This window comes from Kalmanozyma brasiliensis (assembly GCF_000497045.1).
Source record: "Kalmanozyma brasiliensis GHG001 unplaced genomic scaffold PSEUBRA_SCAF8, whole genome shotgun sequence".
NCBI lineage: Eukaryota > Fungi > Basidiomycota > Ustilaginomycetes > Ustilaginales > Kalmanozyma > Kalmanozyma brasiliensis.
Window position 1 is genome coordinate 604,004 of NW_015961991.1, and position 14,817 is coordinate 618,820.

The window sequence follows — 14,817 nt, forward strand, 5'->3', positions numbered from 1 at the left end:
GGAGGCTCGGTCGACGGACCTCGGTTGGATGCCCAATTTTGCTGGTCCGGCATGTCAGATCGAAACCATTTGCCGCGTCACTACTTCGGACGATCTCTCTCTTCCTTTGCTGAGATCCGCCGTCAAGCGCGAACCAGCCTTGTCAATCTCGCCGTCTGCTGGTACTTGTTGAGCGAAATCAACCATGTCGCGGCTGCTGCGCTTTGCTGGAACGCTGAGCTTGGCACTTGACAGTGCTGCGTTGGAGCCACGAATAGAGCCTACGTAGAAGCAGAGCTGCATGCAAGTTGTCCATGACAAGTTCGGCCGCCGTCAGCAGCAGCCAGGTGGGCAGCGTTCTCGATCAAGCCTCATCACCAAACAATCTCGTTCAGGGTCCTGTTGAGCGCGCGCCTCTCGGGCCAAAGAAGAACACCGAGGGTCCTTTGGAAATGCATACCCATGCACGCTACGCCCCGGCTCTGTGACGTTTTTTGCGTGTTGTTCGACGCTAAACTGCTCAAGTCTCACCGAAAAGACCAGATCAGAGAGGTGTGTGCGCGTACAGACCACCAGCCAGGTCACTTTCGAGCGCTACTCGGTGTATCTCCAGCGACTAGGTCGTTCAGCGGCGACCTTTTCTCCGGATGGACCTGTACCGCCCAACATCGATCCTTGCTCAGAAGATTCGCTTGGCAGGTCCCCCCGCATCCTCCCCCACTTTCCCTTGAAAAGGTCGCCGCACTGTCGCTTCGCCCCTGTGCTTCCCTCCGGAGGATCTTTGCTCAGCCTCGACCAGATCGTCTCCGGTAACCCTCCCGGTCCCTTCATAAGCAACCCCGCGTCCTCCTCGTCTTATCTTCCTCTTCCTCCTCTATCGTCTGCCAATCGTCGACATCACCCTCTCGCACTTTTAGATCCATATCTCTCCCATTCCCCTTTCGCCCCTCTCCCATTCCCCTTCCCAATACGGAAATGCCTTCCAACGAGTCCATGGTCGGCTCCAGCTCGCGTACCTTCTGGTTCCGCGATGCGATCATCTACCAGATCTGGCCCGCCTCGTTCCGCGACAGCAACGATGATGGCATGGGCGATATCCAGGGTATTATCAGCAGCCTCGACTACATCAAGTCGCTCGGCGTAAACACCATCTGGCTCTCGCCCATGTACGACTCGCCCCAGGTCGACATGGGTTACGATATCTCGGACTACGAGTCGGTCTACCCTCCCTACGGAACCGTCGCCGACATGGACGAGCTCATCAAGCAGTGCCACAACCGCGGTCTCAAGCTTATTCTCGATCTTGTCATCAACCACACCTCGGACCAGCACGCCTGGTTCAAGGAGTCGCGCAAGTCCAAGGACAGCCCTAAGCGCGACTGGTACATCTGGCGACCCGCCAAGTACGACGCTGATGGCAACCGCAAGCCGCCCAACAACTGGCGCTCCAACTTCAACCAGCCCGCCTGGACCTGGGACGAGCAGACGCAAGAGTACTACCTCCACCTCTTCTGCCCCGAGCAGCCCGATGTCAACTGGACCAACGACGATTGCCGCCAGGCCATCTACAAGAGCGCCATGGAGTTTTGGCTCGAAAAGGGCGTCAACGGCTTCCGCGTCGACACGGTCAACATGTACTCGAAGCCCATGGACTTCCCTGACGCTCCCATCGTCGATGAGGGGGCCGAGACGCAGCCTGCCGGCATGCTCTACTGCAACGGCCCCATGATGCACACCTACCTCAAGGAGATGGGTGCCATCCTCGAGCGCTACGATGCCATGACCGTCGGCGAGCTCCCCAACACGCCCAAGACCGCCGATGTCGTCAAGTACGTCTCGGCGGCCGAGAACGAGTTGAGCCAGGTGTTCCAGTTCGACATTGTTGACATCGGTCGCAACCCGGTGGACATCATGGAGGTCGGCCAGTGGAATTTGCCTGACATGAAGCGCATCGTCGAAAAGTGGCAGCGCTTCACCGAGGGCAACGATGCGTGGACCACCGTCTTTATCGAGAACCACGACCAGGGACGATCGATCTCGCGCTTTGCTTCCGACAAGCCGGAGCACGTCACCGACTCGGGCAAGTTGCTGGCGCTCATGAACATGACACTTTCCGGCTCGGTCTACGTCTACCAGGGCGAGGAGATTGGCATGACCAACGTGCCTTCCACCTGGGCGGCCGAGGAGTACCTCGACATCAACAGCATCAACTACCTTGCTGCGGTCAAGAAGCGCACCAACAACGACGCCATGGCGATGGCCAAGGCGCTCGCGGGGGTCAACCTGCTAGGTCGTGACAATGCGCGCACACCCGTTCAGTGGTCGTCGGCGCCCAACGGCGGCTTCTCCAACACGCCCACCACCAAGCCCTGGATGCGCACCAACGACAACTACACCTTGATCAACGTCGAGGCGCAACAGGAGGACCCGGCGTCGGTGCTGAACTTCTACCGCAAGGCCATCGCGGTGCGCAAGCAGCGCAACTCGCTGCTCGGCCACGGCCAGTTCCGTCTGCTCGAGGAGGACGACGAGCATCTGTTCAAGTTTGTCAAGATCGCCGACAGCGGCGAAAAGGCGTTTGTGGTGCTCAACTTTACCGACAAGGAGCAGACGTACGAGCTGCCATCGGAGCTGAGCAGCGCAGAGGCCGTGCTCGACACCAGGGACGATGGCCAGAAGGGCTCACTCAAGCCGTACCAGGGAAGGCTCTACGTCGCTGCCAAATAGAATTTCGCTTTTGTCTCTCTAGATTCCCACCTGCTTTGCTTCAATCTCACTCGGGTCTTGCTAAGATCAGACGGCGATTCTTGTGACAGTGTCCCGATTCCGTGATGATCTAGATGAGCTCCATATATCTCTCCATCTCCCAATTCGTCACCGTCTGATTAAACAGCTGCACCTCGTGCAACCTCGTGCCACCGAAGTGATCCACCAAGGTATCACCGAGCGTCTTTCTCGCCAGACTGTCCTTGGCCATGAACCTCTGTGTCGCCGCCTCGAGCGATGTGGGCAGGTAGACGAGGTTCTGCTCCTTGATGCTACGTGTGGTGTCCATGGGCGCGAAGGGGAGGGGGAGCTTGTTGGCGATGCCGTAGAGTCCCAGGGCGAAGACGGCGGCGAAAGCGTACTGCGAGTTGAGATCTGCACCGGGAACACGGACCTCGAAGCGCGTGCCGTACTCAGGCACGTCCGGCGGGCCGAGGATGCGCACGGACGCGAGACGTGAATCGTAGCCGTAGGAACAGATGTTGGGCGCCCAATAGGCTTCGCCAGTGGTGAGACGCTTGTAAGAATTGATGGTCGGACAGAGGAGAGGCATGATGTCCGGCAGACCTGTCATGACTCCCGCCAGAAACTGCTCGCCAACGGTGGAAAGGTATTTGACGTCGTCGTACTTGGCATCCGCTCTCCCGCCGGCGTCGATCTCCTCCTTGGTGAGCGCAAAGACGTTCTTGCCCGTTGATGGGTCACGAAGCGAGACGTGGATGTGTCCAGAACAGCCGGCGAGGTTGGCCCAGGGCTTGGCCATGAATGTTGGGATGATACCGTGCTTCATACCCACCGATTTGGCGAGCAGCTTGTAGAGGACAGCCATGTCGGCCATCTGTGTCACCTCGGTGTAGGCAAGAGCCGTCTCGTAAACGCCTGGTCCGGTCTCGGTGTGGTGTCCTTCGATGTCGATGCCAAACGCTTCGGCAGCGTCGAAGAGCTCGAGGAAGTAGTCCTTGTTGAGCGTGGTACGCAGCATCGAGTAGCCGTGATTGCCCGGTGTCAAAGGTGTGAGCTTGACAAAGCCCTTCTGTTCGACGGTCTGCGCTGTCTCTGCGAACTGGAAGTACTCGAACTCGGCGCCAGCCATACAGAGCAAGCCCAGATCCGACTCCACCTTGCTGGTCACCGATCGGAGCAGGTTTCGAGGACAGACGGGGAGCGGCGTGCCATCCGCATTGAAGAAGCGAATGAGGAAGAAGGGCATATTGTCCTCCCACGGAATGCGACGGTAGGTGTCGAGGTCGATCTTGGCCGACAAGTCGCGGTAGCCATTGGCCTTGTTGGAGACGAGCAGCTCGTTGGAATAGACGAGATCGTGCATGTCCCACCCAAAGATGACGGAGCAGAAGCCAAAGTCCGAGTCGGGCTTTGCGGCGGAGAGAAATTTCTTCTTGGAGACGTACTTGCCGCGGACGATACCGTCGACGTCGATGCCTGCTAGCTTGACCTTGTTGTCATCTTTGAGGAGCTCCTCGAGGTCTTTGTACGTGATTTGCTTTTTCGACATGGCGGTCCTAGTCGCGGGCGGGAGATGATGGCGGCGGTGATGGTGGTAGGAGATGAAGCGGTGGTGGCTGCGAGCCTGTGCGTGACCCGTGATAAGGTATTGTCACGGTCCCCGGTCGGAGCTGGAAAGTGTTTGGATGTGATTGCTTGCAAAGGGGCACAGCATGCATCATCGATGGCGGATCGGCCGCGTGACCCTGAGAAACGCTTTAATCCTAGGAATCGGCTGGTCCGAGCACATGGGTGGTGCCGCTGCCGAGGCAAAACTGACAAGAGCAAAAGTCTTATCGGCAATTCCAGGAAATGCACCGAGCAGTCGGAAAAGTCACACGCACGAGCAATCTTGTTCCCACGCCACACTGACCTTTCTTCTCATCCAACTATCATACTTTTGTCAGCTTCCGAACATGTCGTCTATCCAAACTACAATCGCGCCGTACGACCAGAGCGTTGTCTGCAAGAAGCAGCTGCTCTCCGAGGCAGAGCTTGACAAGGCTATCCAGACGGCAGCTGCTGCGCAAAAATCATGGGCCAAGGTCCCCGTCGAGGAGCGAGTGGCCATCATCACCAAATGGATGGGCATGCTCGACGCCGACAAGGAAGAACTCGGCAAGGAGCTGTCGGTGCAGATGGGTCGACCAGCAGGACAGTGTGCTGGTGAGATCAAGGGTGCTGTCCAGCGATGTCGATACCTCTGCAAGGTGGCAAAGGACAGCCTCGCCGACAAGCCCCAAACCGAAACCGAGACTCCCAACCTCAAGCTCGCCATCCGACGTGATCCATTCGGTGTTGTCGCCATTGTGACGCCGTGGAACTACCCCTACCTCACTACGGTCAACGGCCTGATCACCGCTTTGCTCGCTGGTAACGCTGTGGTGCTCAAGCCTTCGCCGCAGACACCGCTCACCGCCGAAAGCTTCCAGCGCACCCTCGAAGCAGCTGGTCTGCCCAAGGGTCTGTTGCAGATTGCCCACCTCGATTTCGAGACCACAGCCAAGCTAGCCGCAGATGCTCGCATCGGCTTCCTCATCTTCACGGGCTCGGTGGCTGGTGGCAAGGCGCTTGCTAAAGCTGCCGCTGACGGTCCAGGCTTCAAGGGTGTGGGTCTCGAGCTCGGCGGCAAGGACCCAGCCTATGTACGTGCAGATGCCGATATCGAATGGGCTGCCGAAGAGCTGGTGGACGGTGCCATGTTCAACTCGGGTCAGTCGTGCTGTTCGGTGGAGCGTATCTACGTCCACGCCTCGGTCTTCGACAAGTTTGTCGAGGAGTTCGTTGCTGTCGCCAAAGGCTACAAGCTCGGCGATCCTAGCCAGCCAGGCACTTCGCTTGGACCTGTGGTGAGCCTCGCCTCGGCCGATCGCATCCGCAAGCAGGTCGACGATGCTCTCAGCAAAGGAGCCAAGAACCTCATCCCAGACGATCTCTTCCCCGAGGCCAAAGCAGGCACCGCGCTCGTGGCACCCACCGTGCTGGTCAACGTCGACCACTCGATGGAGATCATGACAGAAGAGACGTTCGGACCCGCGATCGGCATCCAGAAGGTCGACTCGGACGAAGAGGCACTCAAGCTCATGAACGACTCGCACTACGGCCTCACCGCTTCCATCTGGACCGACATTGAGAACGCCGACTCGGCCGCTGCCTTCGACAAGCTTGCCACCGAGCTCGAGACAGGTACGGTATACCTCAACCGCGCCGACGTCCTCGACCCCGCTGTGCCCTGGACCGGTGTCAAGGACAGTGGACGCGGTGTCAGCTTGAGCACGCTTGGATTCGACCAGCTCACGCAGCCCAAGTCGATCCATATGCGATTGCGCAAGGCCTGAGTCGAGATCACATCTCTGAGAACTGCAATTACAATCAATTAAGATAGATACCGGTGTGACTGCTGTGTGAATCTGTGTCCGTGTGAACACCGGTGAAGCCTGGCTGAGAGTGCTGTTGACCGCTGCGGGGTTGACGGTGCGTCTGCGATACGCGGCCCGCGCTTGCCTTTGTCGCTCCGGCAATTTGACCGAGATCCTGGAAGAAAAGAGAAAGAAACAGAATTGATCCGCGGCAGACACGCGCTGGCTCATCTCATGCGGGTCTGCTTAACGAGTCTCTTGGAAGATAAGACGCTTTGCGGAGTCGGAAATTGCAATCACGCAGTCCAGTCATCAACCCCAACCCGCACTTCCACTCTGACCTTCAGCTCGGTCACATCCTTCGCTCAGACCATCATCTGCTTCGACTCAGCATCACACTCTCACACAATTCCAACATGCCTGGCCTTCGTCTCCCTCACCGTGTCGCTGTCATCACCGGTGGCGGCTCCGGCATTGGCCGTGAGTGCGCTCTCCTCTTCGCCTCCGAGGGTGCCAACGTCGTTCTCGCCGACATCAACCTCGAAGCATGCCAAAAGACTGCTGACATGGTCAACGAGCGCTTCAGCAAGGCTGAGCTCCCCGTCAAGGCCATCGCGATGAAGTGCGACGTCAGCAAGGAGGACGAGGTGGCCGCCATCGTTCAGCGTGCCGTCGACGAGTTCGGTCGTCTCGATGTCATGGTAAGTAGAACCTCTTCACTGTCGCCGCTGCAACGCAACGCATATGTGCTCATCATGACTGCTCTCTCCTCTTGGTCACGTCTTGCAGTTCAACAACGCCGGTATCATGCACCCTGCCGACGACAACGCTCTCAACACCGAGGAAAAGATCTGGGACCTCACTCAGGCTATCAACGTCAAGGGCGTCTGGTATGGCTGCAAGCACGCCATCGTTGCCATGCGCAAGAACCCGACCGACGACTCAAAGAACCTTCACGTTGGTGGCTCCATCATCAACACCGCCTCCTTCGTGGCTCTCAGGGGCGCAGCGACACCTCAGATCGCCTACACCGCTTCCAAGGGAGCCGTTCTCGCCATGTCGCGCGAACTCGCCATGGTTCACGCTCGCGAAGGCATCCGTGTCAACTCGCTCTGCCCCGGGCCCCTCCAGACACCGCTGCTCATGGACTTCCTCAACACACCCGAGAAACTCAACCGTCGTCTCACTCACTTGCCCCTCGGTCGATTCGGCGAGGCTGTCGAGCAAGCCAAGGCCGTCCTGTTCCTCGCTACCGACGAGTCCTCCTACATTCTCGGCCACGATCTTCTGGTCGACGGTGGCCTGTCCGCAGCTTACGTCACCGCCGAGGGCCAGCCCGTCCTGCCTCCTCCTAAGAGCCTTGTCTAGGAGCACGATCCCGACAACACGCATCCCTGTTCCGACTAGACGCAACGGTCCGACATTCACACCATGTACCGTGACAACAATCAGATTTCATTTCAATGCCGCCGCAATCGCTGTGAAGCCGCCCCTCATTGGGTAGGGCTGGGACAGTGATCAGGGAAGCCTTTCGGGTTGCCGAACCACTGAGCATCGGTGCGACCAATGCGCACCACGGTAAGGAGAACAGAAACAGTGGCAGGTCAGCAAAGATGTCGCAGTCCACTCGCCCGCTCGTCGTCTTTCGCATACTTACCGTCGGGAACTTCCTCTCCTTACCAGCCGCGCCAAACACGGCGAAGCTCAGCACAAAGATGACGAGCAACGACCCTCCATCCCATCCAGCCCCTACAACGTAGTTGAACTGCTTGAAGTACCTCGGATATCTGGTTCGCACCCACACCTGCGAGGTGATGGCAACCAGAAGGATGGACAGCACCACACAATTCTGACCCGACACCAACAGGCTCGCCGAGTAGAATACGAGAGGTAGGATCAGATCCGTCGTTTTGAACCGACCCACCTTGGGCACGTAGCGGCAAAACAGCCATTGCACCACCACCGCCAGCATACCATACACGGTCGCCATCGGGATGACAAAGTACGCCGTACCCGGACGATACACATACTTGGCCATGCTCCAGCTCACCGCGCTGATGTTGAGCGACTGATAGTACGCGCCGGACCACACGTTGCTCCCCGTGTTGGTGTGCAGCAGCGCAAACTTGGACGCCACAATGGTCGACATGACGGCGTAGTTGATGAAAGCACCGTAGACGGCGCCCATCACCTGGGTCAGAAAGAGCGTCCGCGGCGGGATCTTGAGGTACTGGCCCATCTTGAGGTCGTTGCACATGTGGATCACCTGCGTGATGGTGCTGTGCGACCAGCCGTAGAAGTACAAATTGGCGAGCGGGCGCCCGGGGGCCACGACGCCACCGATCATCTTGGTGATGTTGGTCGTGCTCACCGCGTCGCCGAGCAGGGCGTAGAGCACTCCGGAGATGGGTGCGACCACCGCGCCGACGAGCAGAGAGACGAGGTATGCGTACCAAGTCATTGTTGTCTCTCGGGTCAGCACGACGATCAGCCCAAAGACGAAGGAGATGACGAGCAGGATGAGGTACCACCAGTGCGGCGCCTCGGGATACTTCTGCATCCCCCGCCAGTGTCGATCGGGTTGCGTCTTGTCGCGGGACTGCTTCAGGCTGGTCCGCACGTACTTGCCCCAGAACAGCGCCACGTGCATCACCAGCGCGCCGATCGCTGCAGTGCGCATCGTCATCCCCCATGCATACGTTCCTGCGACTCGAGGATACCCAACCGCCTCCAACCTTTGCTTGTCAAGGATACCATCCACAAACACCGCCGTTTGGTTGTACGCCCTCCCGTCGTCTGCGAACAGCCCCGTCGACATGAACGGGAACGACTTGGCGTTCCACGTATTCGTATAATACACAACGACCATGGCGACGTAGCACACGGCGAGGCCAATAAACATGTTGCCCTGCTGCAGCAGCGGCAGCGCGAGATGCTTCGAGGTGATGTACTGCCAATCCAAGCTGAGGCTGAGCAGTCCCATGCCCTCGTTGCTCTGAGCGCCGCCGAAGATATTGGTCAGCGTCGTAGCGAGTGGTTTCCGAGCGTGCATACTGGCGAGACACGGGATGCTGATCGAGTTGAGCATGGGGAACATGTACGCGGGTAGAATCTCGTACAGACCCATACCCGCAAAGCTGTACCAAAACACTCGAATGCGTTTCGAGGTGCGCCGACCTTTCTCCTCCCAGTGGAACGCCTGGAAGAGGTCAACGAGCGGTAGGGTGGTCCAGTAGACCATCTCGGACGGGTAGACGAGGATCGGCCGGCAGAGACCCGCCAAGCCGTACCCCATCAGCCCGATCGAGAGCACTGACAGGACGGCGGTGGTGTTGCTGACCTTGATCTCTGGATAGAAGAGCTTCTGCGTGCCAAAGACGTCACTCGAGTGGGCACCGTACGAATCGGAGGAGGCGGTGATGGAGGCAATCGCATGCTCCTTCAGCCCAAACTTGCCTGGGTTGACCGTGTGCGCTGTCGCCAACAGCCACCTTGGCAGGCGATCCTGGCCGTACCTCGCAGTCAGGCTCTCGCGCGTCGGTAGTAGTCGCGCCCAAGCTGTTCCCAATACATAGATGATGATGGCGAGAAAGGTGCCATTGATGTCGATCTCGGTGGGCTTGAAGCGGTAGATCTGGGTCAGCACAGCTTGGAAAGCGGAGCCGACAAGGGCCAAGGTGATGGAACGCAGGGTAAAACAGGCGTCGCCATCATCGCGATCGCTGACGAGGTAGTCGGAAACGTCGCGGCCGTTGCGGATCACTCGTTCGTCGTCCGACTTTTCGAGGAGCTCCTCGTCGCGCAGGGTGTCGGTCGAGCCGCAGATGTTGCCCTTCTCATCCGCCGGGGTCGGAGGCGCTGTCTCGGTAGCAGGGGTTGAGCGCTTGGCGAGCTCGTCGGCGTAGTCTGCGTTCTCGACGCCGGGTCCCGTCTTATCAGCGATTTCGACCTCGTCGTCTGGCTTCTTGCACTCTGCGATAATCGACGAGGATGATTTATCGGCCGCTGGACTCGGGGCATCAGCGAAACCGAGGTGAACGAGCTCGATTTGCGATTCCGAGACGGATGCGACTGCATCCGATGGTGCTGCCGGAGGTCGAGTCATTGCTGCGGACGGCTGTTGTTCGAGAACGGAAGCAGACATGCATGGATCTGTGGAGACGTCCGCTTCTTATACATGGCCTGTTGCAAAGCTGCACCAGCAGCCCTTCACGCAGGCTCACGCCACAAGTCCTCGAGCTTGTCAAGCCAAGCCTCGAGCATATGAAGCTTCCCAGGGTTCGCAACATGCGTGCGCACGCCACTGACAAGCTCCCCGAGCTAATGCACACGATCTGGCTTGATTCGAAGAAGGCTCAGTGCTGAGCTAGATGAAGTGGCCCATCCGATCGAGCTCGGTCTCTCCATTTCATGAAGCCAGAGCGTCGCAGTGTGGGAATTTGCGTGAGGGTAGCGCACACTGGCACGGGCAAGGCTGCGGGTGTCGGGCTGGACTCGGGACCTACTGCATGCGTGCACGACATCGTGGATCAGGTCAACACACGTCGACGTTTGACAGGCAGCTGGTGTTATCGCACCGCTCGGCTGGCAACATCCCATGGGCGATCTATGCGCTGCTGTCGCCGGTCGTTACTGTATTCGCCAAGCCAGACACAAATTCGCTCCCATGCTCGCGGTGACTGCAGCGGAGAGGCAGGCGATCCCTTGCATCAACGCTGCGACTCGCTCGACTCTCGGTCGGATTCGGTCAGCCGATCAATGACAAGCATTCCGACTGAGACCCAGACTCAATGTTTCTCTCGACATCGTTGGAAGACGGCAGCGCGAAAAGAAGCCCCTTTCGACTTCGACAGCAGCCATGCTCATTGGAGACCTTCAAACTCTGGTCTGCGCTTACCCAAAGACAAACGTAGCGTTTGCTTGCGAGGCTCGCAGAAACAATCATCCCTTCACGGAAGCACGGAAGCACGGAAGCGCTCAATCTATGAGACGGGGTTGAACGTAAAATTAAGAACTCGTTGAAGACATTACAGGGCTCGTTGGGAAGGCTACGCTCAAGAAGATGGGTCCGGACAGTAGTCTGGAAAGCCGGAGGGATTACCAGCCCACTGCAAGATCGCGAACACGCGCAAACGAAAGAACGTAAAGAACGAGAGTCAGCATACGGAAACGATGAGCATGCATCACGTCTGTCGCGAAAGCTTTTGCACTCACCGTAGGGAAAGGGTGCTCCTTGCCCGCAGCGCCAAAGACGGCGAAGCTGAGAACGAAGATTACCAGCAGCGATCCGCCGTCCCACCCGGCGCCGACGACGTAGTTGAACTGCTTGAACCATTTGGGGTGTCTCGTTCTGACCCAGGCCTGCGAGATGAGGCCGACGAGGATGGTGCTGAGGATGACGCAGTTCTGACCGGCGGTCATCCACGCCGAGTAGAGGAAGACGGTGGGCAGGACCAAGTCGGAGGTCTTGAAGCTCCCGATTCGAGGTACAAACCGGGTGAACGTCCAGTGGACCACTACGGCCGCAATACCGATAAGCACCGCCATGGGGATCACAAAGTAAGGCGTACCGGGTCCGTACATGTACTTGGCCATGCTCCAGGTGACCGCACTGACGTTGAGCGATTGGTAGTATGCGCCAGACCACACGTAGCTGCCTGTGTTGGTGTGGAGAAGCTCGAACTTAGACGAGATGATCGTCGAGGCGATGGCATAGTTGAGGAACGCACCGAAGACCGTGCCGATCACCTGCGTGATGAACATCGCGCGTGGTGGCACTGTGATCGTACATAAGGAAGCAATGGATCAGTCCCGACGTTCAGATAAACGATTCGCTGGGGAGAAATACATACCCTTCAAGTATTGACCCATCTTGAGATCGTTCGACAGATTGATGACCTGGGCGATGGTACTGTGCGACCAGGCGTAAAAGTAGAGGTTTGCCAACGGCATTCCTGGCGAGACGATGCCGCCGATCATCTTGGTCAGATTGTTGGTGCTGATTCCGTTACCAAGGAGCGCATACAGTACACCCGAGAAGGGCGCCACGATCGTCCCGAGCAACAGCGAGACAATGTACGAGTACCACGGCAACGTCGTCTCCTGCGTCAGTACCACAATGAGGCCGAACACAAATGAGATGGCGAGCAGGATCAGGTACCACCAATGCGGAGCCTCCTTGTACTTTTGCATCGCCTTCCAATGGCGGTCTGGCTGCGTCTTGTCCCTTGCCTGTCGCAAGCTCTTGAGGACGTCCTTGCCCCAGAAGAGCACGACGTGGGTGACGAGGGCTCCGATTGCCGCGTTTCGCATGAGCATGCCCCATGCGTAGGTGCCCGTAACGTTCGGGTATCCAACCGCCTCGAGCTTCTGTCGATCGAGAATGCCGTTGACAAAGACGGCGCTCTGGTTGTATTTCTTGCCATCGTCGGCAAAGATACTCGTTGACATGAAGGGGAAGGATTTGGCGTTCCAGACATTGCCGTAGTAGATGGCCGCCATGGCAACGTAGCAGACGGCATACCCGATCCAGCTGTTGGCTTGTTGGATGAGGGGGAGGGACAGTTGTGTCGACGTGATGTACTGCCAGTCGAGGCTAAGACTCAAGAGGCCCATGCCTTCGTTGGACTGCGCTCCGCCAAAGACGTTGGTGAGCGTCTGGGCGACGCTCTTGGGCGCATGCATACTCGCCAGGCAGGGGATCGACACCGAGTTGAGGGTCGGAAAGATGTAGGCGGGGAGGAACTCGTAGAGCCCCATTCCGGCGAAGCTCCACCAGAAGGCCTTGACACGCTTGGCGCTGAAGCTCTTGTCCCAGTGGAAGGCTTGGAAGAGATCGACGAGCGGAAGGGTCCCCCAGTAGACCATTTCAGCCGGGTAGACGAGAATAGGTCGCAGAATGCCGGCGAGACCATATCCGAACAAACCGATGGACAGGACAGACAGGGCGGCTGTGGTGGTCGTCACCTTGATGTCTGGATAGAAGAGCTTCTGCGTTCCGAACACATCGCTGGAATGGGCACCGTTGGAAGCAGACGAAGCAGTGATGGCGGCAATAGCGTGTTCTTTCAGTCCAAAGGGTCCTGGATTGATGAAATGTACTGTAGCAATCAGCCAGGCCGGAAGCCTGTTGCCAAATCGTGAGGTGAGACTCGCTCGTGTGGGCAGGAATCGAGCCCAGGCGGTGCCGAGGACATAGATGATGATGGCCAAGAACGTTCCGCCAATGGTGACCTCGGTGGGTTTGAATCGATAGATCTGCGTCAGGACCGCTTGGAACGCTGCTCCAACCAGGCCCAGGGTGATGGAGCGGAAGGTGAAGCATGCATCACCGTCGTCGCGGTCGTTGATAAGAAAGTCGGAGACATCGCGGCCGTTGCGAATGATGTGCTCGTCCGAGGAGCTGCGAACGCCCTCGCCTGCATCGTCGTGCGCAACGTAGGCTGGCTCGGTGACTTCGACCTTCTCATCGATCTTCTTGTCCTCGTCAATGGACGCAGCGGACGGTGTATCGGACAGAGGCGGGCTGCGTTCGATGGCATCCAAGATAGGCAGCTGCGAGAGCTCATCCTGGCTCTGGGCAGCGGCCGCTGTTGCCGAAGCTGACGACATGGTGCGTAGCCAAAGCAGAAGGAGGTAGAGACAAGCTGATGCGGGATCAAATATCAAAATACACTCAATCGTGCGCTGTTCTTATAGACAACGGAATGTCCTTCTCGTATATGCATGCGACCGACGTCTTTCGGCTCAGGAAGCTTGTCTTTGAGCTCAACAATCCCACCAAAGGTAAAACTGCTCGAGCCTCGTCTTTGCAGCAGACCAAGTTACAGGACCTATGCGGCGAATTCGCCGCGTATCATTTGACCAATGCGCACATTACACCATCTGACAATAGCGGCAAGCCATGTGAACAACATGGGGTCTGGCGGATCACCGCCCCCGGGCCGACGGCTGGGGATGTTTCGGTCTACCAAGGGTGGCGGCGGCGGCGGCGGAAGGTGCCATTCCGACGTGTTGGGCCTCGTGCAACGCACGCTAGCCCGTTGGAGAACAATGAGCCCAACGCTCAAGCTGATTTCTGATTCGAAGAGGATGGAACGATATGCAGTCAAGATGGCGTGACAGGTGGGAGAAAGACTCGGCTGTCACACAAGGTAAAGATCGTTTCGAAACTGAAATGGAAGCTACGGCCTCGGAAAATTTGAGCTTCGAATTCATGCATCCGTGTGCTCGCTCGGCAGGTGTCGGCGAAGAGGGAGGAGGAACCGCTATTCGGCTGGGCATATGGGTAGCGCAAGAAGGTAGGGTGGCATGCTCCCGGTCCCATCGGCATGGCGCCTTCCGTGCTCGAAACCCACGTGAGGAAAAGACGGCATCGCCCCACTCGCAAAAAATCAGCACTCAGTATCAGATCGTGCGCTTCAGTTTCGTCACATCACGATGGCATCATTGCCATGATCTCGGCTGCTCTGGCGTGTGGCTCTAACTGCAGCGCCTCGTCTGACTCACAGCCCAACGCTGCGGAGACCTGCCCCAAGTACCTGGCGCACTTGCGCTATCAGATCAACCTGAACCAAACCGGCGGCACCCCGAAAGCTAACCCTGTCGATCAACGCCTCCGTCCTTACCGAGCCTGGCCTGAGGAACGACTTCACCGAAGTCGACGCCTACAGCTGGGAGGGACACCGCGGTCAACGATGCGACTACTGGA

At 58.1% G+C, this 14,817-nt stretch overlaps 6 protein-coding genes across 6 annotated transcripts; 3 read left to right on the top strand and 3 right to left on the bottom strand.

Moving 5' to 3' along the window:
* Nucleotides 1-954: 954 nt before the first annotated feature.
* Nucleotides 955-2,706, top strand: PSEUBRA_006184 (Glycosyl hydrolase, family 13, catalytic domain protein; the record flags this gene model as incomplete). The annotated part of the gene is made up of 1 exon (XM_016439491.1): nucleotides 955-2,706. The coding sequence occupies one exon, from the start codon at nucleotides 955-957 to the stop codon at nucleotides 2,704-2,706; it is 1,752 nt and encodes a 583-aa protein (XP_016289852.1).
* A 109-nt stretch (nucleotides 2,707-2,815) lies between these two features.
* On the bottom strand, nucleotides 2,816-4,258 carry PSEUBRA_006185 (Glutamine synthetase, catalytic domain protein; the record flags this gene model as incomplete). The annotated part of the gene is made up of 1 exon (XM_016439526.1): nucleotides 2,816-4,258. The coding sequence occupies one exon, from the start codon at nucleotides 4,256-4,258 to the stop codon at nucleotides 2,816-2,818; it is 1,443 nt and encodes a 480-aa protein (XP_016289853.1).
* Nucleotides 4,259-4,664: 406 nt separating this feature from the next.
* PSEUBRA_006186 (Aldehyde dehydrogenase) lies at nucleotides 4,665-6,086 on the top strand (the record flags this gene model as incomplete). Its single annotated transcript, XM_016439501.1, has 1 exon — nucleotides 4,665-6,086. The coding sequence occupies one exon, from the start codon at nucleotides 4,665-4,667 to the stop codon at nucleotides 6,084-6,086; it is 1,422 nt and encodes a 473-aa protein (XP_016289854.1).
* A 437-nt stretch (nucleotides 6,087-6,523) lies between these two features.
* PSEUBRA_006187 (Short-chain dehydrogenase/reductase SDR) lies at nucleotides 6,524-7,475 on the top strand (the record flags this gene model as incomplete). Its single annotated transcript, XM_016439505.1, has 2 exons — nucleotides 6,524-6,808; nucleotides 6,897-7,475. The coding sequence occupies 2 exons, from the start codon at nucleotides 6,524-6,526 to the stop codon at nucleotides 7,473-7,475; spliced, it is 864 nt and encodes a 287-aa protein (XP_016289855.1).
* Nucleotides 7,476-7,600: 125 nt separating this feature from the next.
* PSEUBRA_006188 (Oligopeptide transporter, OPT superfamily) lies at nucleotides 7,601-10,212 on the bottom strand (the record flags this gene model as incomplete). Its single annotated transcript, XM_016439525.2, has 2 exons — nucleotides 7,601-7,654; nucleotides 7,765-10,212. The coding sequence occupies 2 exons, from the start codon at nucleotides 10,210-10,212 to the stop codon at nucleotides 7,601-7,603; spliced, it is 2,502 nt and encodes an 833-aa protein (XP_016289856.2).
* A 949-nt stretch (nucleotides 10,213-11,161) lies between these two features.
* On the bottom strand, nucleotides 11,162-13,718 carry PSEUBRA_006189 (Oligopeptide transporter, OPT superfamily; the record flags this gene model as incomplete). Its single annotated transcript, XM_059465723.1, has 3 exons — nucleotides 11,162-11,215; nucleotides 11,322-11,884; nucleotides 11,960-13,718. The coding sequence occupies 3 exons, from the start codon at nucleotides 13,716-13,718 to the stop codon at nucleotides 11,162-11,164; spliced, it is 2,376 nt and encodes a 791-aa protein (XP_059321747.1).
* Between the last annotated feature and the right edge of the window lie 1,099 nt (nucleotides 13,719-14,817).